The 23,991-nt window shown below is 55.3% G+C and overlaps 1 protein-coding gene across 1 annotated transcript in view; it reads left to right on the top strand.

Moving 5' to 3' along the window:
* Nucleotides 1–22,045, top strand: part of LOC102388130 (serine protease inhibitor Kazal-type 5) — a 22,219-nt gene extending 174 nt beyond the window's left edge. Inside the window, exons 2-14 of the mRNA XM_006032202.1 lie at nt 972–997; nt 2,315–2,451; nt 3,237–3,315; nt 4,010–4,137; nt 4,231–4,291; nt 7,569–7,696; nt 7,818–7,851; nt 10,100–10,230; nt 10,634–10,688; nt 13,129–13,208; nt 14,072–14,165; nt 20,826–20,875; nt 21,378–22,045. Of these exons, the coding sequence (XP_006032264.1) occupies nt 972–997; nt 2,315–2,451; nt 3,237–3,315; nt 4,010–4,137; nt 4,231–4,291; nt 7,569–7,696; nt 7,818–7,851; nt 10,100–10,230; nt 10,634–10,688; nt 13,129–13,208; nt 14,072–14,165; nt 20,826–20,831 (959 nt within the window). The 3' untranslated portion in view covers nt 20,832–20,875; nt 21,378–22,045. The remainder of the gene's footprint in view (nt 1–971; nt 998–2,314; nt 2,452–3,236; nt 3,316–4,009; nt 4,138–4,230; nt 4,292–7,568; nt 7,697–7,817; nt 7,852–10,099; nt 10,231–10,633; nt 10,689–13,128; nt 13,209–14,071; nt 14,166–20,825; nt 20,876–21,377) is intronic.
* The last annotated feature ends 1,946 nt before the right edge of the window (nt 22,046–23,991 follow it).

The following is a 23,991-nucleotide window of genomic DNA, read 5'->3' as shown; positions in this document are numbered from 1 at the left end:
CGTCGTGTGCTTTCTCAGGAGGATGCAGCTCTCTTCTAATTAGACAAGGGGCTTGCTCGAAAGGAACCCGAGCTGCATTAGAAGAAGACTGCCATAGTTGCTTGATTTCTATTAGCAAAATCGGTTCTGTGCATTGCACTGCGACGGGTGAATGGCTTTTTCTCTTGCAAGTAAATGAGAGAGAACATCCCTTTTGCACTGTAAAGAAAAAATAATAAATTTGCAATGGATATTTTTGGGGGACAAAGTGATCATATTAATTTAAAAAGCTATAATTTTTTTTTTGAAATTTTGCTCAAGGAATTGAAGACTGGAACCAAAACTTTAAAACTTTTTTTGTGTGTGAGCTTCTGAAAATGGGATTTTTTTTCCCCCTCTCCAGCTCCATTTGCGCCAAATAGATTTTTTACATAGTGTATTGGGAACATTTTGGCACAAGCATGGACTTCGGGCCATGCTCCTGCAGCAATACTCTCATTTATTATGAAGAAAACGTAGCCAAGAGCTCCTTGCGGCTGCATGGTGACTGATGGACCGTGCAAGGGGGGAAGATAACACGGGTGCACACACATACACAGAGCCAGCTCGAATGGCTTTGCAGGGAGACACACGCAGCAGATGCCCCTAATTGCCCGTCTCTTGGCCGGCTAACGCAGTTGAGGCACTGCAGTCAAAATGGGCCTCGAGAGGGAAGTTGAAGGACGGCTGAGGGCAGTGGCCTCCTGGGCGAGTCCAGCGCCCCGTGTAGCAGTGGACGCACGGAAGAAAGGACAGGGTTTTACAAAAGTAATGAGGGTTGCTAGCAAGGTGAGAGTCGCATGTGGCCACTCTCGTGTTTGGTGCTGCATCTTGGTTCAATGATATTTTGCCAGTCCGAGAGACTGCGTTGAATTGATGAGCTGAACACTTCCAGTTGCTCTCCAAGACTTTGCCATCTCCTCATTCGTGTCTGTGTTTTGTTTTTCTCTCAGATGTCGCCAGCCAGAAATGGAGTAAGGTTAGTCCAGCTCTTCCTCTTCTCTCTGTGTTCTCCTGGCTACGGCGGTTCAGGCTTCCTAGCAGCAATGGGGAAAGACCACGGGAATTAAAGGCGGATCAGGATGTTGCACAGCGCTGCAGGCCGGAGTAAACGTCTCGGGGTTCAGAGAGACATTTCGGTGTTAGAGCCTGGGGTAGCTCTCACCAGTTATGGGTTGGATGCGGCTGCATCCTTCTCTGAATGCATTTTGGATATTCAGAGAATGGCTTTTGGATGCTTCTTGGAAAGTATTTGGTTAAGAAACCTCATGAGATGCAGGTCAGACATAGCAGGAGTTGTTTTTTTAATGATACTTGGGGTTTTGGCTCCTGATCCAAAAGGATCTGCAGGAAGCATGTGAGAATGTAAAATATGCAACATTTAAACTAACACTTTTGACTCTTGGGGGAAAAGCCACTCAATCCAGTTGCTGAGCAAAGCGGCAGCTCCGCTCATATTTTAGCCAGACCAGTTTGGTTTTTCTCAAGAAAATCCCAATTTTATATACAGACCCCGAGGCGTATCGCGTGCCCTGGGCGGCCGGCTGTGCTGGTAGCCGCTGCCCTCGCACCTCCTTGGCGTCCGCACCCAGGCTAGAGCCCTGTCCCTGCTGCTGCCCGTTACCCGACTCTACAGATCAATGAACACATCCTTAGCTGGAGTATGGATCCCGGGCAGCCCGTGTTGCCAGTTGCCCGCCCGGTGAGGTAGTTGAAAAGTGATTGAGAGGGGAGTAGTAATGCCCTTCTCCCTGAACATTTAAAACTTTGCTGGGGTTCATCTCTTGCAGCTGAATCACTCGCTGGTGCGTGGAAGCCTTGCTTCTGCGCTGCGGTACGCCGCTCGCCGCCGCGAGACCTTTCCGCTGCAACGGGGCAAAGTTGCCCGACAGACGAGCTGTCTGCATTACTCCCTTAACCACAGACATCCCTCTCCTCAGAGATGTAGTTCAAGAGATTGAGGAGGATCACTTTAAATACTTGGTGAGCCCTCCAGCCTGTCTCCCATGTGCCAGTAGCCTGCCATATAGCCCTATGTCTGTAGGTGTATATGGTAGCAATGCTTTATACTGTTAGTCAGCCTGGCTGTTTGAACCCCACCGTTAGCCACGTCATGACTTTATTCTGCGTGTTGTGTTAAAGTGCAATTCAGAACAGGGATTAGGAGTCTAAATCAGGACAGAAGTGGCTCGTGACAGCTGGAGGGCAAAGACTTTGCAATGGTAATGACTCCCTGGGGTAAAACCCCAGCAAAGGGTCTCAGGGGGAAGCCCTCCATGCACTGCTCTCTTTACAGTTTTTTCAGGACCACTGCAAAGAATATCACGGCATCTCCCGCACTGGGGCGTTTTACTGCAACAGAATTAACAGCCCTGTCCGTGGACCGGATGGCAAAACGCACCTCAACCAGTGCCTCATGTGCAAAAAGCTGATGTGAGTATTAGAAATAAACAGCTGAGCGGCGATAGAGATGCTCTGCGAGAGCTTGCTTGCCATGCTCCTTCCCCGCCTCGCTCCATCCCCGTGGCCTGCATTTCAGGCTGAGGAAGACACCGCAGCCTTTGGCAGCTCCCACCTGCCCCCAGCCCATCCCAGTCCAGACTGGTCACTCCTGATGTCCCCAGTGCCATCATCAAACTCAGGAAACCCGTTATTTTTCATTGTCCAGCCAAAAATCCAAGAAGAGGAAAAGAGAGAGCAGCATAAAGGCTTAGCTTCTGGTTTTTGCCCATGGGGCATTTAAGGGCAATTCTGCATTGAGATGATGTGGTGGAAAGGCCTGGTGAACCAGGCAAAGTGGGGAGAAAGGCGGCGTACCCGCAGTGGAAGGATGTGTAGCACGTTGTGGCTGCGCCTACACGAGACGCTAACGGCACAGCAGCCTGATAACGCTGCAGCAAAGGCTGTGGCAGTAGCTAGCAGGAGTACCAGGCTGCTACGCAATTCCTGCCTGAAAGACCTGCGCGCTGGCAGTGCCGTGCGGTAGCGCGAGTCACCGTGCATTGATTTAGCACTTGGTTATCCAAGTACTAAACTTAAGGCGCATTAATGAACATGTAGACGCACCTGCGCATGTTCAGCTACCTTAAAGCCCTGGTTTTGCTTGAGTGAGGACTCGGGGGTTTGCAAGACCGGGCCCTTAATTATTAGCCGCTTCGGTTTTATGTCTGAGGACCGTGCAACTCCTGGCCATTCACTATTCCCATTTCTGGCTGCAGGGGAAGAGGACTCAATAATGCCGGGAACGGTGGAGAAGGCAATGGGAAGGAAAGTGGAAGCAGAGACTCGTCAGGAAAGGTGAGGTGTATCGCGAGCCAGGCTGCTACCAAAGCCCGGGCTTACCGGATCCCCACGCGGGCGATGTTAACGGGTTGGACTGACGGCAGCGGAGGCAAGTAGAGCAGTGGGGACTTCAGCCCAAACTGCACGTGGCTTGGCAGGTCCAGGTCTGCGGGGCTGCGCCGCAGCAGGGCTCGGCTTGGGAGGGCAAGGAGCGACCGTGCTTTCTGCTAGCGCCGAGAAACCAGAGGTCAAAACAGCTCCAGTCCTCGCCCACGGTCCCTCTCAAGGAATTGCTGGCCTGCCTGTGTCTGTGTCTTCTCTAGATCCTAATCCCTCGGGGAAAGGTCTGGTGCCTTCTCCTTGTTTGTGAGGTACCGGCCAAGCTGCCAGCGTCAGGTAAATGATGAACGGGGAGCTCTGGTTAAGGCAGACTGTACGAACAAGTGAGCTCTAATTCGATCTCATTTAAGTCGATGGCTTGCAAAGCGGGGCCTCCTCGGCCTCTGCGAGTTATGGCAGAGACGAGGAAACGTTTCCTAGCGCTCCCGGCACGGGGATTGCAGCCCCCGCAACCAGACCGGCGCAGGTTGGACGAACCGTGTCCTGGGTGGGTCAGACCGCGACGCTGCTGCCTTGTGCAAAGGGCTGGGCTGGATCTGACCCCGCCACCAACCCGGGGTTTCTCTGACGCTGTTTTCTCCTGTCGCAGATCGACTGCAGTGAATACGAGGAACTTTTCAAGAGCGGACAATTTTCCTGCACGAAGGAGAACGACCCCGTGCGCGATTCTTTGGGCAAGGAGCACAGCAACAAGTGTCTCCTGTGCGCGGCGCGGTAGTGAGTACAGGGTGCCTTGGCTGCGGCGAAAAGCAGGGCGGTGTGGGGCTCGGCAGTGCCCTGCTCACGCGCCCTCCCTTTCTTCTCTTCCAGCAAAAAGGAGAACAGGCTGAATTCTACCCAGAACAGCCCCGGGGAATTCGTGGGAGTCAAGGTGAGGCTCAGTGTTAAGCACGGGGGGTCCGAGCATGAATGCTCTGCCTTTGCACCCAGGGTAGAAAGGATAAAAAGGCCAGCTCTGCGCTTGCGTTGTGCCCAGCTGCTGCTGCGTCCGTACTGGTCGCAAGGCAGGAGACCCAGGCGCTCCTTCTGGCTCCAGCCTCCTGTTTGTGGGCATTCGGTTTGCAAGTCCAGCTCCAAGGTGCAGTCTTGGCCCATAGATCCCACCCGGCCAGGAGAGCAACCGGCTTTGTCCCGGTCATAGGTTAAGGTCATGGTCTGCTGGCTGGGAGGAGGCCAGTCCCCAGGCCTGAAGACCTAAATGGGCTTGAAGGCAGCATTTCGGCCAGAAGGAAGAAGATGGGAGAGACGTCCCTTGTCGGCAGACGGGAGCAGGGGAGCACGCTGCACTGCTCTGACATTCAAGGATCCAAATCCTACGTCGGCTGTTGGCATTTGCCTCTCCAAAGCTTTCCTTAGGATCTGCAGCCACCCAGACCTTATCGTTTGCTGTTATTTCCAGTAAATGGTGGGCAGGTAGGATGTCCGGGGCGACAGTTACTTTCTCCACGTTCTTATACGAATTTGTTTCTCAGTGGGAATGACCAGGCTGATCGCGGGTCCTAGAGGTGTTTCTCAAGCATCACTCTTGGGGCTGGTCTGATAGAAAATTCATCAACGGCTGGTGCAAAAGTCAGAGCCTGGCAATGACATTTGCTAACGATGCCCTGTGCAGAGAAACGGCCGTTACTGAAGTGGATTGGTGTGCAAGTCAGGAAGACCCGGACGACCCCGAACACTGGAGGCACAGGAACGGGATGGCATCGAACAGTGCAAATTGCCGGATCACAGTGTTTGGGAGCCGCAGCAGGAGCTGGAAGCTTGTTAGTTGGAAATGATGGAGACAGACCTGGGTTGCATTAGGATGAGAGCCACTGATGTGGTGTCCTGAATGCGAGCTTTGCAAGCATCAGGCGTGGTATTTCCAGTGGAGATGAGAAAGCTGCAGTACCTTTGCGCAGGACCCTGGTGAGACCCCAGCGGGGATTCGCTGCAGAATCACCCATATTTCGGAAAGACGACTTCCCTGGCGCAAGGACAGGAGACAGCTACTAGGAGGATGAGAGCCACGTAGAACCTGCTTCATGAGAGGAGGCTAAAGCTCCTTGGCTTGGCTAGTCTGGCCAAACAGGGGCGGAGATGTGACTCGTTGCCCTGCAGAAACACAGGCAGAGGGTCCAGCAAGGAGGACGAAGCTTAAAGAAGCTGTGGGCGTGGGACCAAAGGGGGATAGCCCTGCAGCAAGTAAACTTCACCTGGACGTGGAGGGGATTTCTAGTCCTGAGCAGAGGAGCTTGCCTCTACACTGGCTTCCCCTGGGATGCACGGACTACATCCCGGCCTCCGCCTGGGATGCACGGACTATGTCCCGGCTTCCCCCGGGGATGCTTGATTTGAAAAGAAACTTAAGCAATGTATGAATGGGCTCCTCTGCCGTGGCTGCCTGCAATAGACTGGGGGACATCGGCCGTCCCTTCCCGACGGAGGTTTGCAAAGCCTTGCCGTCACCTTGATGGGGCTGGACACGGCATCAGGAGATCTGCGGCCTGGGTGTGACCTCGGTGGGGAGCTCTTCAGGACTGCCTTCTTCTCACTCCTACGTCTTGGTACAATACCAGGCGCCCTGTTGGCCTGCGACCAGTAATGGAAAGCAAGAATATTGCATGTGAGCGCTGACGAGCGGAGGGTGCGGCAGCATATTAATGCTAATTGTGCCTTGTTTTTCTGGATGGTTTACACAGGTAGCCCTGTCCGTACCTGGCTGATTTTTCCAGACAGCTCATCTTTTTTGTTTGAAAGGCCTCTTTTCTTTTCAAGCCCACATGTGTGACTGGAATGGGGTTCAAAGGAGATGGGGATGGTGCATTTGCACCAGTTGCCTTTCAGCCCCTCACTTTTGCCTGAGTGAGCGGTGACAACCTGTACCCCCCCGTACATCCAGGCTACTTTAAAAATCTGCAAGGGAAAAGGGAAAGCTTTTTGCATGACAGATCAAGTGGGAATATCCTCAGGCTCATAAAAATTATGAGAGAGGAAGGATAGTTCAGTGGTACCAGCCTGAGATCCAGGGACCCCGGTTCAAATCCTTGCTCTGCTACTGCCTTCCAGCATGGCCTTGGTCACGTCATGTATTCTTTGTTGTGTCCAAGTCCAGCCCCACCAGTAACACTGCAGCAGCATCACCAGTCTCCCTTTCCTGCATCTGGTGGGGGCAAATATGTTCAAGATTGTGAGGTGCTGATCCCGTGGTATGGGGGCAGGAGACTTTGCTTAGGTGGATCCGGAAAGGCTGTGAGATTAACTCCAGAACGGGCGCTCGACCCTCCTGAACCTGGGGACTTCCGGAGGGAAGTTGTTCATGCCACCAAGGAGGCAAAACTCCAGTTTAATTCATCAAGCTCCATTATAGGAAGGTCGAGGGGGTGCGTTAACTCGCTATGGATGGGAGAACTAATTTTTGTCTAATTTAGACTCAGTCAGAAATGGGGGCGTTAACATCTAGAACAGAGCAGAGGGTCTCGACTCCCACCCATCTGAAGTCAAGTTAAAATGCTGCTGGTGAAAGATCTGCTGGTATTGCAGAAGGATTTAAAGGGCAGGTGCTTTTTTACTCTTTTTTCACGCACCCTTCGTTGTGGCTTCCCGCACATATTCGAAGAGCTGGGCTGCTTGATCCCGACAGCCGCAGAACTCGGGTTTCCAAGGCGGATGCATGAATGTGATTGGAAAACAAACTTTAAATTGATTTGTGCTCAAATACTTGTGTGATCATCCAGAAACCACACCCCATCACTTGTCCTTTGCAACTAATTGGCACAGTCGTATGAGAAAACTTCCACTGGCAAATCCCTTTAGACATTGTTGGGGCCACACTGCCAGAGCTGTCCCTACGCTGAGATGTGCACTCCTGCACTGAAGGTGTTGCTGAGGACAGGGAAGTTACCTGGGGTGTGACGTTCAAGTCGGAGGAAGATGTCACAAGCAAGTTGTAACACACAGATGCAGTTCCACGTCTTGGTGGAGCGATTGCAAAAGGTCTGCGAACCAAACAACCCCGAGTGCTCAGAGAGTTTCGTTTGGTGTCTTAGGGCAGCCGGGCTGAAGTCACTGGAGACGCGATGCACTGCGAGGAAGCCTAGCTGCTTCGTTAGGACACGACAAGGCTAACGAGAGAAAACCCACCCTCTCACGATGTGCTTTTCCCTTGGCAGGTTGACTGCAGTGCATATGAAGAAGACTTCAAGAGTGGGACACTTTCCTGCACACGGGAGTCGGACCCGGTGCGGGATTCCTCCGGCAAGGAGCACAACAACAAGTGTGTCCTGTGCGCAGAGCGATTGTGAGTAGAGAGAACGAGGTGGAGCCTCTGCTGAGGCTGGCGGCTTGCACCCCCATGTGATGGGGAGCAGCAAAAAGCATGCGGTGCCCTACTCACGCTCCCCCTCTCTTTTCTCTTCCAGCAAAAAGGACAATGGGATGACCAAGGAAGACGAGGTGAGGCTCAATGTTAAGCCAGGGAGGTCCCAACATGACTGCTCTGCGTTTGCATCCAGGGTAGAGAGGAAACAGCCCCACATCTGTCCTTGCATTTTGCCCAGCTGCTGCTGCAGTCTCGCGGTGCAAAGCAGGGGACCCAGGTGCTCCTTCTGGCTCCAGTCTCCCGTTTGTGGCACTCTGGGCTGCTGCCACGTGCAAACTTGAACAGATTCATAGATTGTAAGTCTCGGAAGATCTCCGGGTCCAGCCCCCGCACCAGGCAGGGATCACGTTCTGGGAGGGCAAAACCCTTGCTCCAAGCCACAGGCATTTCCCATCAGGCCAGGAGACCCGCAGGCAGAGTGCTGGCTCTAGGTCCCAAGGGTGTCATTGTCTGCTACTTGCAACGGGGCCAATGTCACCCCTTTTCATGCCAGCCCCAGTCTGTCTCAATGGACAGACCATTGCAGGGGGGAGCCGCTGCATTGCAAGATGATCGTTGCAATGCTGCGCTGAAGGGACGGGCGGTCCCTGGAGGCATCCCTCAGCATTGCTTTGGCATGCGGCTGGTTTAATATTTTCAGTTACGGCTGGTGCAAAAGTCAGAGCGTGGCAACGAAAGGTGGTGGTGACGCCGTGCGGGGAGGAGCTGTCAGGGCAGGGAGGACCCCCAGCAGCAGCGTGGTGTGGGGTGGGCGAGTGAGTAGGGCACCAGCTTAATAGAGGCACCAGTATCATGCCCCTGCCCCTGGGAAGCCCGTTCCCCATGCCGTGTTGCTCTTGCCAGCAGCTGGGCACATGGGCAGTGCACTGCGGTGCTAGGAGCAACAGCCGGGTGTACAGACCATCTGAGGCTGTGGCAGCAGCAGAAGTCAGGGCCTGTTTTTTGAGTCCCTGGCATAGGTAAGACTCCCGGGACACCCTCCTTGCAACCCTCTGGTGCTCAGCAGCACCTCTCTGGCCCCTGCTCCCAGGGTTTGTCCGGGCTCGTTGTGCCTCTGCCCCTGTGGACTGGATTCACAGAAATGGCCTGGCATTGAATACTGCAGATTGCCAAGCCATGTTGTTTGAGACCCATCAGATGCATCCCTGCTGTTGGACTGGGAAGTTCACCTATGCCAGGCCTGGGGTGTATTAGTCCATCAGGGGATGACTGAGAGCCACCAATGTGGGGCTGTCCAGAAAAAAAAGGCCCGTGCAATCCTTGGATGCATCGGGGTGGTTTTTCCAGTGAACGGTACCCTGGTCAGCCCTCAGCAAGACTTCTCCATAGCATTCAGGTCGCCCACGTTCAAGAAACAGGGCTCTTGCGACGCTGTCTACTAGGACGAGCAGTGGAAAGGACAGGCCTTGCTTGGCGCAGTCTGGCACAGCATCCTCTGAGAGGGGATGCAGTTGCTCTCTAGGGAGTAAAAGCAGAGTAGAGAGACGCTAAAGAACAAGGCTGGGACAGGGAGAGATGGGTGTGACCTGGAAATGCGTTCACTGAGGCCGAGCTGAGAAGAGGAGGTTTCTCCCCAGCTGCAGGTGCACGCGTGTCCAGCAGACCCTTGCAGGAGGCAGTGGTGAGGAGCTGGCCACCTCCCACACAGGCTCTGGGCTTGGTAAGCCAAGTGTTCCCATCTAGTCCTACCTCTGTAGGATTGCTGAAGCTCTCCGTTCAGCTCTGGGAAGACGTGGATTGCCAGGTCCCCAAGACGCCGGTCCCCTCCTTAGCTGGCAGCTGTAGCAATCGTAAGGAGCTATTCGAGACTCGGTGTGATACCCGGGGAATTGCAGATTGCATACGATAAAAACCTCTTGCTTCTTAATCCACTTTGATGACATGGAGAGGTTTGGGACTGCTTCGTTGTTGTGATTTGCTCCACAAATTAAATAATCTTTGCTGTGATCTGCAGAAAGGTTGATTCTGCTTGTTTAAGGATGTTGGGACAGGAGCGAAGCCTTCGTTCCACGATCGGGCAGACCCGTGGTTTGCTTCCAGAGTCCAGCTGGAGGATTATAACGAGGCAGGCCGTACGAGAAAACTCCCAGCACGTGCGCCACAGTCAGAGGCGTGCACAAGTCCTGTGACTCATGCCTCAGCTCAGATATCTGATGCTGGCTGATATGGTACACCTTCTTCCTCCACCACACCCAAGTGCTTTATGCATGATGCATTTGTTTTGGTTTAATGCTTTCTGGCAAGAAACCCCAAATGTCTAAGAACCCGGCCAGCAAAACAGGGGAGACACCCTGAATGGAAATGCTCTTCTCTCTTCGGCAGGACGAGTGCAGCGAATATCGGTCACAAATCAGGAACGGTGGGAAACTCTTCTGCACGAGAGAGCTCAATCCTGTCCGTGACGCCTCCGGCCAAGAGCACCCCAACAAGTGTTACATGTGTGCAGACAAGTTGTGAGTATCGAGGCTTTTCCTGGAGTAACCAGGTAGAGCCCCAACAATTCAGAGATGGCAGATGTCAGTCAGGGGCTGAGATGCTGCAGAGTCCAAAGGTGCGACTGCAAGAAGGCGCTCTCCTGCCTATTGCTTCTAGGCAGGAGCAGAGACCCACCTGGGCAGGTCCCCTCGCCCTGCGGGAACCTGCGTCTGCCCTCCAGGCAGCTCCCGTGAAGCCCCCGCTCGCGAAGATGCTTCTCCCAGCCCGGGGCTTAGCAGGCAGTGGGCCGTAGGGGAAGCCCCCGTGGGAAGGAGGGCAGAACAGCCCAGTCGCAGGTGTCGTAACAGGACAGAGGCGGTGTGGGCTAGCACACGTGGCCCACCCGTCAGCCCTGCTTTCTCTCCTCTCCCTTTCTTCTAGCAAAAAAGAAGCTCAAAACGGCGGTCAGTCTCATGTGAGCTCACAGTCAAGCCAGGTGAGGCTGAGCGCGGTAAGGGGTGCTGCCTGGCCCGGCGTTCCTGCACCAAGGGGACGGGCTAGCATTGCTTCTTGCTGCATGGCAGGGCTGGCTGGGGCATTTGGGGGACGCTGGAAAAGGCCAAGACACCAACGCGGAGGCTTTCTATGCAAACGAGGCAGTTCTGATCGGATCTGCCAGGAAGGTTTCTTCAGTCCAGACCAAAGCCAGAGAGGGAAAGACTCGCTCCAGGCTTCAGGGAGGTGGGAGACTCTGATCCCAGCCCCATGTCAGGCCGAGCAGGGCTGTGAAGGCAGGAGTTGGGCAGTGCCCCAGCCCGTGTGAGCCCTGGCTCGCGTGTCCCCTGCTCCCACCTTTTTTTTTCTATTTGCCAAAAAAATTCATGAATGTTTGCATTGCTGCAATGCAAAACAGACGTCCATTTGGGGACCTGGACGGGTTGCACACAGTGGATTGTATCTTCTGTTTCCCGGCCAGCTCTCCTGTGCAGCTGCCAACACGCTGGGCCCATCCTCACTTACTTCTCAGACCGGGTCTCTCTGGCGCGTCATTCTGCACCGACGGTGCCTTGCAGGCCAGGCCCCCGCTAGAAACGATGGCCAGGATGAGGCAGCCACGTGCGAACGCTGCTCTCCTGCTTCTTAGCATAGGGGATGATGGTCCTTTTTGAAACAGCCTCGCAATAATTCAGCATTGTGTGCAGATGTGGCCAGCCTTGTACGGGCTTTCTCCACCCCCTCCCTGTGTGCGATGGAGGTGGCTGTATAATGGCAGCAGCCAGCAGAAGCCATCGCTTCGCTGCCGGGCGGGGCGGAGAGGTCAACTGCTGAGCTTGTGCGGCTGAAGGTTTTATGGAGTCTGCGGGTCGCAGAAGGGTCTGTGCTTCTCCTCCTCCTGCTTCTGTGGGCTTTTACCCAGGAGGTCGGCGTAGGGGTGAATCTGCCGGGGTCATCTCCTGCCTGCACACTTGCACGAGCGGTGCCACAGCCCCCCGGATCTGCCGGTCCCACCTCACAGAACAGGACCACGGGATTTCTAGTCGTTTAAGGATCTGCATGCTCGGGACAGGCTATTTTCTAGCACACCCATACCTGCTTTTCCTGCCGTGCTTTGTCCCACTGCCTCGCTTGCAGCTCCTTCTTCCACGGGCAGGACATCCATGGTAGTGCTGGCCGTGCTGAGCCTGCTCCATCCCCTTATCCGTCAGTTCTCCCTCCCCTCAGAGCTGCGGGGTCAGTCCTGCTCCTGTCTCCTTCAAGATCCTCTCGCCAAGGCTTGTCCAAGCATTGCTGTGCCCTCCAAGCAGGGGCTGGCCCTTCTTCTCTGTGCACTGCTCTCCCCTTCCCAGAATTTGGAGGTGGTTGCTTTGTGACTTAGGATTCAGTGACCTTGAGAAATTGGAGGATTGGGCCAAAAGAAATCTCCTGAGGTTCAACAAGGACAAGCACAAAGTCCTGCACTTTGGAGGGAGCGATCCCCTGCACCGGGGCAGGCTGGGGTGACGGGCTGGGCAGCAGCTCTGCAGAAAAGGACCTGGGGGGACAGGGGACAAGAAGCTGAACAGGAGCCAGCAGTGCGCCCTTGGTGCCAAGAAGGCTACCGGCATCCTGGGCTGCATTGGGAGGAGCGTTACCAGCAGATGTAGGGCAGTGATCCTTCCCCTCTATTCAGCACTGGGGAGGCCACATCTGGAGTCCTGTGTCCAGCTGTGGGCCCCCACTGCAGAAAGGATTTGGACAAGTTGGAGAGAGTCCAGTGGAGGGGAACAGAAATGGTTGTGGGGCTGGGGGACAGGACTGGTGAGGAGAGGCTGAGGGAACTGGGCTGATTGAGTCTGCAGAAGAGAAGACCAAGGGGGATTGAATAGCAGCCTTCACCTCCCTGCAGGGGGACTGCAAAGAGGATGGAGCTGGGCTGGTCTCAGTGGGGGCAGATGACAGGACAAGGAGCAATGGGCTCCAGTTGCAGCAAGGGAGGTTGAGACTGGATATTAGGAAACACTTTCTCACCAGGAGGGTGGTGAAGCACTGGAGCAGGCTCCCCAGAGCGGTGGTGCAGTCTCCATCCTTGGAGGTTTGTAAGACCTGGCTAGAGAAAGCCTGGCTAGGATGATGTAGTTGTGGCTTTGAGCAGGGGCTTGGGCTAGATGTGACCTCCTGAGGTCCCTCTCAACCCTCCTTTCTACGATACTGCAATTGAGGGTGGTCTTATATTGCCAGAAGAGGTGGCTGCAGAGTCCTAGTGCGAACGGGAGGGCCTGTGGGGATCAGAGCCTGTGCAGAATTGGGTATCGGGGTGCTGCTCCCAGATTGCCTTTGGTAATAACAAGGACCGAGGGCAGAGGCTGCTTCTAGTCCATCCCTCCTGGCAGACAGACAAGAGACACACTCTGCCCGGCAGCCGCTCTCCTTGCAACCTGCCTCTGCTCCTCTTGCAGAACGGCTGCGGCGGTTCCGGGTCGCAGCAAGGAGAGGACGGGAGACCTTCCTGCCCGAGCGCTCAGCCCAGCTGCGGGGGGTGAGTATGGCCAGACTGTGCTACCTCCGAGTGATACAGGCAGCGACAGGCCCTGGGTATCAGACCGGGGCTGCCAAGACTCGGGGCCTTGCAACATTGCCTCTGTTAGGATGCAAGCAGTCAGGCCTCTTCTAGGTGTAACTTGTTCACCCGCAGAAAGCTGCCTGCCCAGCCGTGCTTCCCCGAGCACACTGGCAAGAAACACAAGCTGGCAGTTTCTATGCTCAGCAATGCCCAGGTCTGCCTCTCCAGCAAGCCCCATGCCCGGGAAGTCCTGTGCCTCTGCCCTCTCTCAAAATACCCGCTCCTGGTATCCTGTCTTTGGCACACGCAGCCGGTATTTTAGCCCCTGCCTTTGCAGGCAAACACGCCCCGTTCATGGCTCAGCTCTGAGCTGACGTGCTCTGGCCGGTCTTTCCTCTTCTGTCGCTGTCTGTGCTGCGCAGAGGGGTGCGACGGCTCCTCCGACCGAGCCCGAAAGAGCACTTGGACATCGAGGAGGTCTGTGCTGGTGCTTGGGATCAAAGGCTTAGCTTCCTGGCTGCAATGGCACGTTTCGAAGACAAGCAATAATAGACATCAGATCTAGCCAAGATTTTTCCAGTGAGCTGCCAAAGCCCCTTGGCCAGTCCCACACCCTTCACACATGAGATGGAGGAACAGAAAAGGCTCCAAACAAAGCTTCCTTTTATTGCCCAAGCAGTTGGCTTAGACATTTGAAAACAGTAGCAGAGTAGTCTGTGCCACAGGGGAGGCAGGGAGCTGGAGAGCCGCTCCGTAGCTCCTCAGCACCGCGCGTGCACCCAGCTCGGTTGCAGCCTTTACCTACGACAAGCTCATCCTTTCCTCTCCGTTCCCGGCAGGTCACGGGGAGTCCCAGGCCAGTCCGGTGGAGGTTGTGGACAAGACGACAAAGTCACCCAAGCAGAGAACAGAGAGGCTCAGTACAAGGAGGAGGTAACTCGAGCTTCGGGTGCTAATGCGGCCCTGGAATAAGTGTGAAGGACCAGTTGCAAGGTCTCTGGGTAGTAGCAGTCATCTCAAAGGCGGAGAAGGGTGGTGAGAACGATGCAGGGCTTGGAAGACGTCTCCTATGAAACAGCTTGAATAGATGGGGAGGAAGGAGGAGAGTAAGGGGGGGACACGACAAACACACCTGACACGGTGAGCGCTCTAGACATGGGAGACCGGGGTTTCTATCCTGGTCTGGGAGCACAGCAACGTGCGGATGTTCAATGAGCACCAAAGGCGGCACATCCAGCATAGACACGCAAAGGGTGGAGGCTGGGATGCTGTTGAGAGCAAGGTTTAAACCAGACTGGAGGTGTAGGCGGATAGCAGCACTCTCCAGTTCCTGATGGTGATGGTGTTTGGAAGGTAGATGCAAACTGATGCTTGGGGGCAGACATGAGTCTTTGGGTAAATGCGATATCTTTGATTAGACCAACTAAATAGTTGGAAAAACTGTTCTTTGCAAGCTTTCGGGTACAAACGCCCTTCTCCAGGCACAGGGAGAAAGAACCGTGTCGCTTTATGCTTGGCGGCTTCAGCTCATCCGAGCGGGATGTGGCACCCCGAGGTAGCACGATTGCGCAGGGTCCCTGGGGGCACGCCCGAGCACCTGGGAGATGAACACTGTCATGTAAGGCATGCACTGAACAGCACCGTGTGCAGCATGCAAGGAAGGGCCTGGCGGGGATCTGCAAAGGTCAGTGCTGTCGGATTTCACTCCAGCACTAATTATCCCAGAGAAGGAGCAAGCGGCATGTTCATGAAACGAGCAGGTGATGCTAAACCGTGAGGTCGTGTGTTAACTGACCTCAGCGCAGCCTTCGGTTGTCGCGCTCCCGGGAGCAGTCGGCTGTCAGATCCGATGAGGAGAAGCCCCTTCCCGGTGACTGCTAATCCAGGCGCGCGGATCCAGGCCTCGTGCCGCTCGGTGCCGGGAGAGCGAGGCTTGCCCGGCCGCCCTGCACGACCACTGCTCCTCCTGGGCAGGCTGCGCGGTGTCGGGGATGGGGAAGCCCCCTTAATGACCTCTCTTGCGTCATGCTACATGCCTGAGTTCGATGCAGATAATTGGACAGGGAAAGGTGTGCACGGGGTGAGAGAAACGAGTGCCCTGGCCCGAAATATGCCGTCTCTGCTCCAGCGTCTGCAGCATCGGGGCCCAAGCCTATGCAACCCCCTTTGCGGGGGGTTGAGATAAAAGACTTGCGAGGAGGAACCGATTCCCCCGCCCCAGCCATGCTGCACGCGTGCTGCTCCCGGACGGGCTTCCCACAAACACCCTGTTTGCGTGGCTCTCAGGAAAGAGGAGGGCATGCTTAATTGCTCCCTTAAATCACTGATGGCTGCTAATATATGTTTGCGTGTCTGAACTTGGCCAGGACAGGAAGGCCTGTGTCTGAGCTCCTGAGCAACATTGCTCTCTGGTGGCTACATTTGCATAAATCCAATAAGTGGGAGAGCTCGTTAGTGAATTACCCAATAAGCCAGCCCCTTTCCACCTATTAATCACAACATGAACGGGCTCCACGGGATCGTTTTCTGTTGTAAACAGCTGAGGAGAACAAATCTCAGCTCTACCTTGTTTGCAATCCATGCACTTGACCTGTCTGCACCCAACCGTGTTCCTCCTTTCTGATTTAAGGGATGACTTGTTTTAAGCCAAAGAACAATGCCTGGCAAAGAGCAGGGCCCCTTGTACTGAGAAGTCAATGCCCAGGCTAAAGTCCATGAAACTTTTGGGGGATATGTGGCTTTTTTTTACGAATAAGCTAGCACCGGCCGGAAGCTCAGCGTCGCTGATCGGGGGACCCTCCAAGCCACAGCAAACTGTTCCGCACGGCCCGCTCTGCTCTGCTCTGCTCTGCAACCACGTCTGCACCGAGGGGTCTCATCCTACCTGGCAGGGGAGATGGCACCATCACCGCCGGGGTGGAAGGGAGCATCAGTCCAGGTGGTTTTGCTGTACCTGGAAAAGGAGATCTTCTCCCTGACCTTGAATGACTTTGTATAGGGGAGGCTGGAGAGCCTACTACAGCTTCCCAATGGGAGGATCTTGGCTCCACACCGCGCTTTATGGAGAGGGGGGATTTCTCCCCAGCTTGCTTCTTTGGCCTTTTGGCTAAAGGCCAGTGAGACAAGGGGGCACCTGAGCCCCAAGACCCTCTGGGCTGGGGGCTCGCGCGCAGGATGCCTGCCGTGCATTTGGGAGGATCTGAAGCCCCAGGCTGGAGTCTGGGTGGCGCCATGTGGACCTGAATGACCGGGCTCTGCTCAGCAGACGGCATCTGGAACGGATTGCACTCGTTTGGCCTGAGACACGAAGTTAAAAACAGATAAGTAAGTGGGTCTCCTCGGAGGAAGAGCAGAGAAACGCCAGACTTCGGGGCCGCCTCATCTGCGAGGCAGGAGCAACTTTCCTGGCAGGCAGCGGTAGGAGGCTGCTACCTTCTTGTGTGGGCCAGACCTTCAGAGAGAGATGCAGCGTGCACGGACCTGGGTGCTGGATGTTTTTTGAGCAGCGCGGCCTGGTGCCGCCGCCTGACACATCTGCTTACACCTCTCACACCTGCTGCTCGAGCCAACAAGTGTGTGTGGGTGTGCGCTTGAGACAGCGCCGGGGTTTCGACCTTTCCTGGAGAGGAAAGATCTCAAGTGCCGTTCGATCCCCCCACGCTGCCTCTAACCAGACCAGGGATGCGAGGCAGCTGCAAACCTCATTTCCTTCTCGTTTCAGCTGCAATGCAATCGGCTGCTCTACGGTGTGAAAGGCGGAAGGATTTTCTGCCGGTCGCCTGCAGTCCCTGTTTGTGGCACCAATGGAAAAACCTACTTGAATAGATGTCAGCTGTGCTTTGCAGCGAGGTGAGGGTGACCGGCGGGTCTCCGTGCCCCACAGCTTCTGCGGCCGAGCGTGTGCAGCAGACCGGGGATGGTGCCCGTGTCGTGGCTAGTAGCCCAATGTGTCCTTGGTGTCTTTCCACGTGGCAAGCACAGCCCGGAGCGTGCAAAGATAAGCTAATGGGCATTAAGAGCCAGCAATGCTGGTTCGGATCCGGCACGCTCCTGGGATTCCCTCCTGCTCCGGCTCGCGGAGGGTTCTGGGGTCACCGCACGCGTTGTCATGTCCTTGCAGGTAGCAGCAAAGCTTATGGAGGCTAACGAGGCTTCTCCTGCTGCTGCTGTGTGAGGGCCCGCGCGGGGACCCCTCCTAACACCCCTCTCCCTCCTGCAGGCAGTCTGCAAGCTCCCTTTCGCTCAGGCACGTGGGGAAATGCACCAGCCCTGCAGAGACGACGGTAAGGCCGGGGGCAGGAGCTCCCCATTTCCAGTTCGACGAGGGGACGGGGATGGTGTGCGGGGCCGCTCTGCTGTGCTGTGCTCAGACAGGCCGTGCCGAGGCGGCACCTGTCCCCGCACGCCGGTGGAGACGAGCGACAGTGAGACCGTGTTTGGGGAGGACACGCAGCCGTCGGGCTCGCCTGGCCGCATTGTGATGGCCAGGAGGAAAACAGCCATCCTGGCTCTAACGCGGCAGTCCCCCCGGGTATTTTATGCAAGCCAGGGTCAGATGTGACGGAGGCTTAGAGAGGGGCCAAAACCCCTTCTTCCCCCGGCTGTCTAATCGTGCATTACTTGGGGCAAGTTTGGCTCACGTTGTGGCAGGGGCGACTGCGTGGCTTTGCTAAGAGGTCAGACAGTGGGTTGAGCTGGGATGGGTTGGACCGGGCTGCTCCTGTCTCCGGCAGGCGGTGGACGAGGTGCGACCTCTGGAAGTCCCGTCCATCCCTGCCTCTCTGCACTGCCTCTCCTAGCACACGGTAGAGAACCAGAGATGCTCCTCCACAACAGGTGCAACTTAAGCCTGACTTTTCCTGGACCTTCAAACCTAACTCTTCAGACCTAGCGCCAAAGGAAATCACTGTGCAGAAAGGAAGAGCCGGGCAGTCGGGCCCCCGGCAGGGACTGTTTCTGTCTGGGGGAGCGAATCCTGATACCCCGCTCTGTTCAGCCTCCCCCCAGTTTTCCAGGCTTGCAATGAGAGATGGCTCTTGTGCAGCTCCGCAAATGCTGCTGGAAATAACAAATCCTTGAGTAGTTTGTATGGGGGAAACAGCCACCGTAGCCGAATAAGCTGGTCCTTTGGCGCTGCCCTGGAAGGGGCGGGTAGGTGACACGGGCTTGCAGACGGCAGGAGGATCGCCCGCCCAAGGTGCAGTCGCCCCTAACGTGGGAGCATTGCATGCAGGCTTCCCAGGTCGTTTCACTGCCGAGCTCTCCCTGTTCGTGTTGAACGTGTGGCTGGTGCCATCTAGCGTCTGCTGCCCAGGCAGGATGCGAGAGCGGGGCCTGTGCAAGCCACAGCTATTTGGTAATGGCACATTCAGCCATTGGTTTTCTTTCCAAACTGGAGCAGAAAGTCAAAAGGCTGCCTTGCAAAACCAAGGGGGGTTGGCACAGGAGCACCCGCGCCCCCAGGGTGGTGATATCTGGGCCCGGCAGTCTGGGACAGCCTCACCGAGAACGCTGCGCTGCATCGACGGCAAAACAGACATCGTGGCAGCTCGGCCCGCCCGGTATCCTCGAGTGCCAGGATCACAAATGCATGGGCATTCACCTCTGCAGCACCTGCCCCAGGGTGGGGAGCGCTGTCATCCCTTACTAGGGGAAACTGAGGCACAGGAGGCAGAAGCAACCTTCCCACAGCCACACAGGGGCTGCTGCGTGCAACGAGCTGCCTAGTCGTGTGCTTCGGTGTCTACGTGAGCGGAGGAGCGGCCTGTTTGGGGCTCGGTGCAGCGGGAGACAGGAGGAGCTCCGCACGGGGCTGGCTGGGAGGTGCCGCTGGGCTAGCAGCCGTGCCGCTGCGACTACCTGGGCCAGGTGAGTCCAGGCCTGAGTTAGGCAGACAAATGGAGACAGCAGAGCCCCAAACCACTTGCATAATCTCCAGGGCGGTTGGGTTCTTGCTCCTGAGCTGTTCTTGCAAACAAACATCCCCGAGGGAAGGAGTGCCCTATTTACGGAAAACCAAGCAAGTCCCACAACGCCGCCTCCTTGAGAAACATCCCGGGGAGAGTCGAAATCAAATCAAAGGAGAAGTAATTAGCCCTTGAAACTGCAGTCAAAGCCTCTGCAAGATTGCACAAGCCCCATTTGTTCTCTTTGCTCAGCTGGGTGCTACTGTTTGAACTCGGTGTCATGCAAATAATGCATTGGATCAGTCAGTTATAACCCCATCATCCTGGGAAAACCTTTTGAGTCGTTCCAATGCTTCTCTCATTTCCTGAGCTGATGAGCCCGAGTGATTCAGCTCCCATGCCCTGCAGCGAGTCCCAGCCACGGCACTGGGCTGTCGTGAGCCCCCTCTTCTTCTGGCAGAAAACTAGGTGTTTACTACGTGCTCTGCAAGTAGCGGGGAAAGTTGCTAACTCTGCCTTTTGGTGTCAAGGAAGGTGCCGGCAGAAATACAAAGATGCATAGAGGGGGAAAATGAACGAACCCTACAAAGATCTGGGAAAAGATCAGAAGACCCTTGTCCCAGGGACGCTGCGGTGTGGTCTGTGGGCCGTGTTGTAAAATTAGCCACTTGCGGTGATGTGTGCATTCATCTCATTTAGTCTCTGTCTTAACTTGTACACCAGAATTTGTACAGGGTACATCCCTCTGGGACAGGGACCCTCCTTCTTCTGTTTGTCCAGCGCCGTGCACAGTGAGGCTCTGGCTCATTAGTCTGACCCTGGGTTCACCCGAACATCTGGAGAGGACGGTTCACCCGCAGCCCCTTTGATAGAGGATGCTGCTCTTCCCCTGGACTCTGCAATCATCGCTGCCCCACGGGAGCACGACTGGGAGCTCAGGGTTTGGGCTTGACACCAAACCAGTGACTAGTTGGTGCTGCAAATGATGAATTAGCTGTAGCTTTCTGCTTCTTCTTCGAATAGTGCTACAATCCCCAAGTTTCTTTCTCTTATTCTCAGACTTTCACGGCTTAAAAATCATTCTCACTGGGCCATCTTTGTGGTATTCAGCAGAGTAGGAAAACCTGGCCAGCCCCGTGTTTCTTTCTGCGCCTACCTGAAGTGATGGCAGCGTTTGCAGATTTGCAGCCAGGTGCCTTCAAGTCTCTTTCCGTGCTGTTATTTCTGTCTACTCAAGTTTCCCAGGCAGAGAAAGCAGTAGAGAGTAAAAGAAAAAAGGCCCCAAAAGTGCTCCATTTGCAGTCAGGTGGGGAGGGAGGGAGGGAGTGGGTGGGCAGCTGCTGTTAGCTTCAAGCTGAATTTGTGGCTGGCCGTTTCCCCGTGTTCACGACCTGCAATGCTGCGTTGGGTTAAGCCCCCCGCCTGCACTGTTGGCGCAGAAGAGACATAGCCACAGAGATGCAGAAAGTGGTAGTCACCTTTCTTAAACCATCCCATCCCATCCCATCCCATCCCACGCTGACCCTGCCTCTTCCTGCAAGCCCCCATGCAAGGGATTTCAGAGCATCCCTTAGCAGTCCTGCTGCTCCCAGTTAGGAAGCAAATCCCCCTCGAAGCTAATCAGACACAGGAAAGAGCACGTGGCGCTCTGGCTCAGCTGGACTCATCTCCTTGTGTTCCTTTTCAGAAGTAACGGCGTCAAGATTGCCAGCACGATCCAAGGAAAAAGCGTGCCAGGTACAGATAATAATGCTCAGCTGGGCTAGGAAGAGGGGGCAGACACATCCCCCGCCATCCACATAGGGCACTTCAGACCAGAAGGGCTGCTGGTCTGGTGGCTGGGTTTCCCCCCGACACGTGGCCCAGGTCTTTGGTGAATTCGTGATGGATAGGAGGGTCCTCTGCCTGCTGCACCCGAAAAGGGGTTTGCTACCTGAACCCAGCCCGGTCAGGGCTTGCGGCTTGGGGGAAGGCACGTGCAGGGAGTCTGCACCCAGAGGAGACTCTGCAGCTGGGTTTCTTGGCAGGCGCTGATGGGGTAGAAACAAGGGGTGATGGACTCCTTCCCGGGTAACATAGGTGCCAGGTGATCCAAACCCTCCCGGACCTATGGGTCAGGGGCCCAATTCCCCTCGGCCTGCAGCACATTGGGTGTTTCTGAGGAGCGCTGGGAACCCTGCAGAAGTTTGCCTGCCAGGACTGCAGCACTGAGCTTCCCCGACTCTCTCTCTCTCTCTAGGGAAGTGATTGAAGAACTGACTTTAGCAGCTGCCCAGTCCTCCGTGCCGCACAGCCTGCATTCGTCCTCTCTACCGGGAGCTCGGCTCATGCTCTGCAGAAGACAGCTCAGCCCTGCGCCGGCTCAGGTGGGGGGAGATGGACTTTGAGCCTTGACCCCACTCTCCACCCTGTCTCGCTGTGTTTCTTCAACCATCTCGTCGCTTTTCTTCCCTGGGCCTCACCTGAGGACTTCTGTAGTCAGCGGCTGAACTTGAACCTCTGCCCTTTCACCTCCCAGAAGTAACAGCCTAGGTTAGTGGATAGTGCATGGGGAACTGAGGCTTTCTTTGCCCTTAGCTGTAAGGTGAAGCTCATGTGGCCACTTGAGAATCCATACGCAGGTGAGACCCCTTGGTAGCCTGGCTATCGCCAATCCCAAAAGAGATGCCCGACCGAAAGGGAGCATGAGCTGGTGGGCTCGCAGTCAGGATGTGTCCCGAGCTGGCTGTACGGCTCTGGGCAGGAGATGTGCAGCCCGCTCTGCAAAGTGGTCATTAGAAAACACTTACCTACCTGGCAGCCACATCGGGAGGCTTCACTGACTCGCGTTTCTAAAGTGCTTTGAGATCCCCAGGGGAAGGACCGCTGTCACATGCACAGTGAAATAAACCACTTTACTCTTCTGCCGAGGAGGAGTCTTTTGTTGGTGTCCCAGCCGTCGTCCCCAGGGTCCGGCCAGCCCGCTGGTCTGGTCCACTGAGGGGTCCGGCCTGCTGCCCGCTTGCTCCGTCCTCCCGGCGCCGTGCGGGACCGGCACGAGCAGCGCTCCTGAAACACCACCGATTTCCAGCCCAGGTCCCCCCTGGAGAGCAGCAGGGCAGCGAGACTGGCAGCTGTGCATGACTTACAAATCCTTAAAAAAAAAAATTCAAGATTTCAGAATGAAGTTCATTCCCAAGCGGCTTGTTGATATTTTGATGCTCTTTAATGACACGGCAGGAGTAGTAACGCGTAACGGGCCGTTGGTCTCGTGGGAGACCAGGCGCGGGAGCCCACGCCGGCTTGATTCATGTACGAAGTTGTATTCGAAGTCTCCTGTTCATCTATTTCATCTTCCAAATCATTGAAGGGAAGATGCTACTTACTGACGGAAGCTGATTTCCTAGATCAAAGCATTTGCTGTGTGTGGTTTAATGAGGCACACTGACATCTGAAGAAAAGAGAAGCACCAATTAGAGGAGCACCTGCTGTTAATAGCCTCCTATTAGCCTAGAAACCTTTTCCGAGATGATTAAAGACTAAATAATAGGTGCGGGTGAAGGGAAGGACCAAAAGAGAGGTGGTGGACTCTCCATCCTTGGAGGTGTTTAAGACCTGGGTAGACAAAGCCCTGGCTGGGATGATGTAGCTGGGGCTGGTCCTGCTTGGAGCAGGGGCTGCACTAGATGCGACCTCCTGAGCTCCCTTCAACCCTCCTTTTCTATGATTTTGAGAGAAGTGACTTGAGAAGGTTAATTTCCTTTTATTAAAACATTTCTTCAACAAAAACTGGCTTTTCCCATACAGCAGGAGAGGCTTCCCAGGCATAGTTTATAGTAATTGTTTCCAGAAACAGGAAACCAAAAATTTGAAGCCAACCCTGTTTTTAGTGGAGGGGCGACGGCAGCAGCCCGTGCACAGGCACATTTGCAGTGTGCACCACGGCGGAGCAATTTGGCCCATTCCCATGAGCTGAGTGGGTCTTGGACCTCTCTGCAAGGCCAGCACCAGCTCCAGCTCCAGCTCCAGCTCCGCTCAGCAATCCCAGGCATGGAGATGCCTCCTGCAGCCCAATAAATGCCAAAGACGCTTTTGGAACCTGGGCAAGTGTAAAACCCATTTCATTCATAAGCAGCAATGCACAATATATCCAAGGACACACTCCTGTCCCCTGAGGGGGCATGTTGAGAACGAAAGACGGCACGGACCAGGAGAGATTGGGGGGCATCTCTTAGCTCAGGTGCGTCCCTGATGCACTTGGAGGCCAGACTCAGACGGGTTGTGTTGGTGCCCGCACAGAAATGTATGCACCCAAAGGGAATCCACGTTGGCCTTATTCCCACAGCCACAACCTCCACGAGGTGCCAGGGTCCATTTGGCACCTGTCTTTGGACCTGCCAAGTGTCCTTGACATCTGCTCTCGCTGGCTTTTTCTCCCCGAGCTCTCTGCACCCTTTAGAGATGCCGACCCCTCCCCATTCCCTGTATAGAGGCTGTCTCCTTGGGTCCCTTTTTGGAGGCACCCAGGTCTCAGCATTGACTGAATCGGGACCCAAGGTGCCTGACGGGGTCAAGCACCTTATTATTTGGCATTGAAGAAGTGGCCAATTTGGGTCTAGCCTTCAGTCCCTCGTGCTGATTTAACGCGGCACGTATGAAGGTGCCCAGCTTGCAGGGAGCATGCCAATCAAGGTGCAAGGAGGATGCAAGATGGGATTGAGAGAGCTCTACCAGGGCTTTGCAGGCATTAAGTAACAGCTGTACTTTCCCTTCTAGCTGAGTCCTAAAGCAAATATACTCTGTGCAATCACAAACCTCACTGCGGCTCATTCCCAAGACCTTGACAGACCTGGGTGCGTTTGGCCCTGTTCTCA

The sequence above is a fragment of the Alligator sinensis genome, unplaced genomic scaffold, assembly GCF_000455745.1.
Source record: "Alligator sinensis unplaced genomic scaffold, ASM45574v1 scaffold1035_1, whole genome shotgun sequence".
NCBI lineage: Eukaryota > Metazoa > Chordata > Crocodylia > Alligatoridae > Alligator > Alligator sinensis.
The sequence above is the reverse complement of the archived record's forward strand: the minus strand, read 5'-3'. Positions and strand labels throughout refer to the sequence as shown.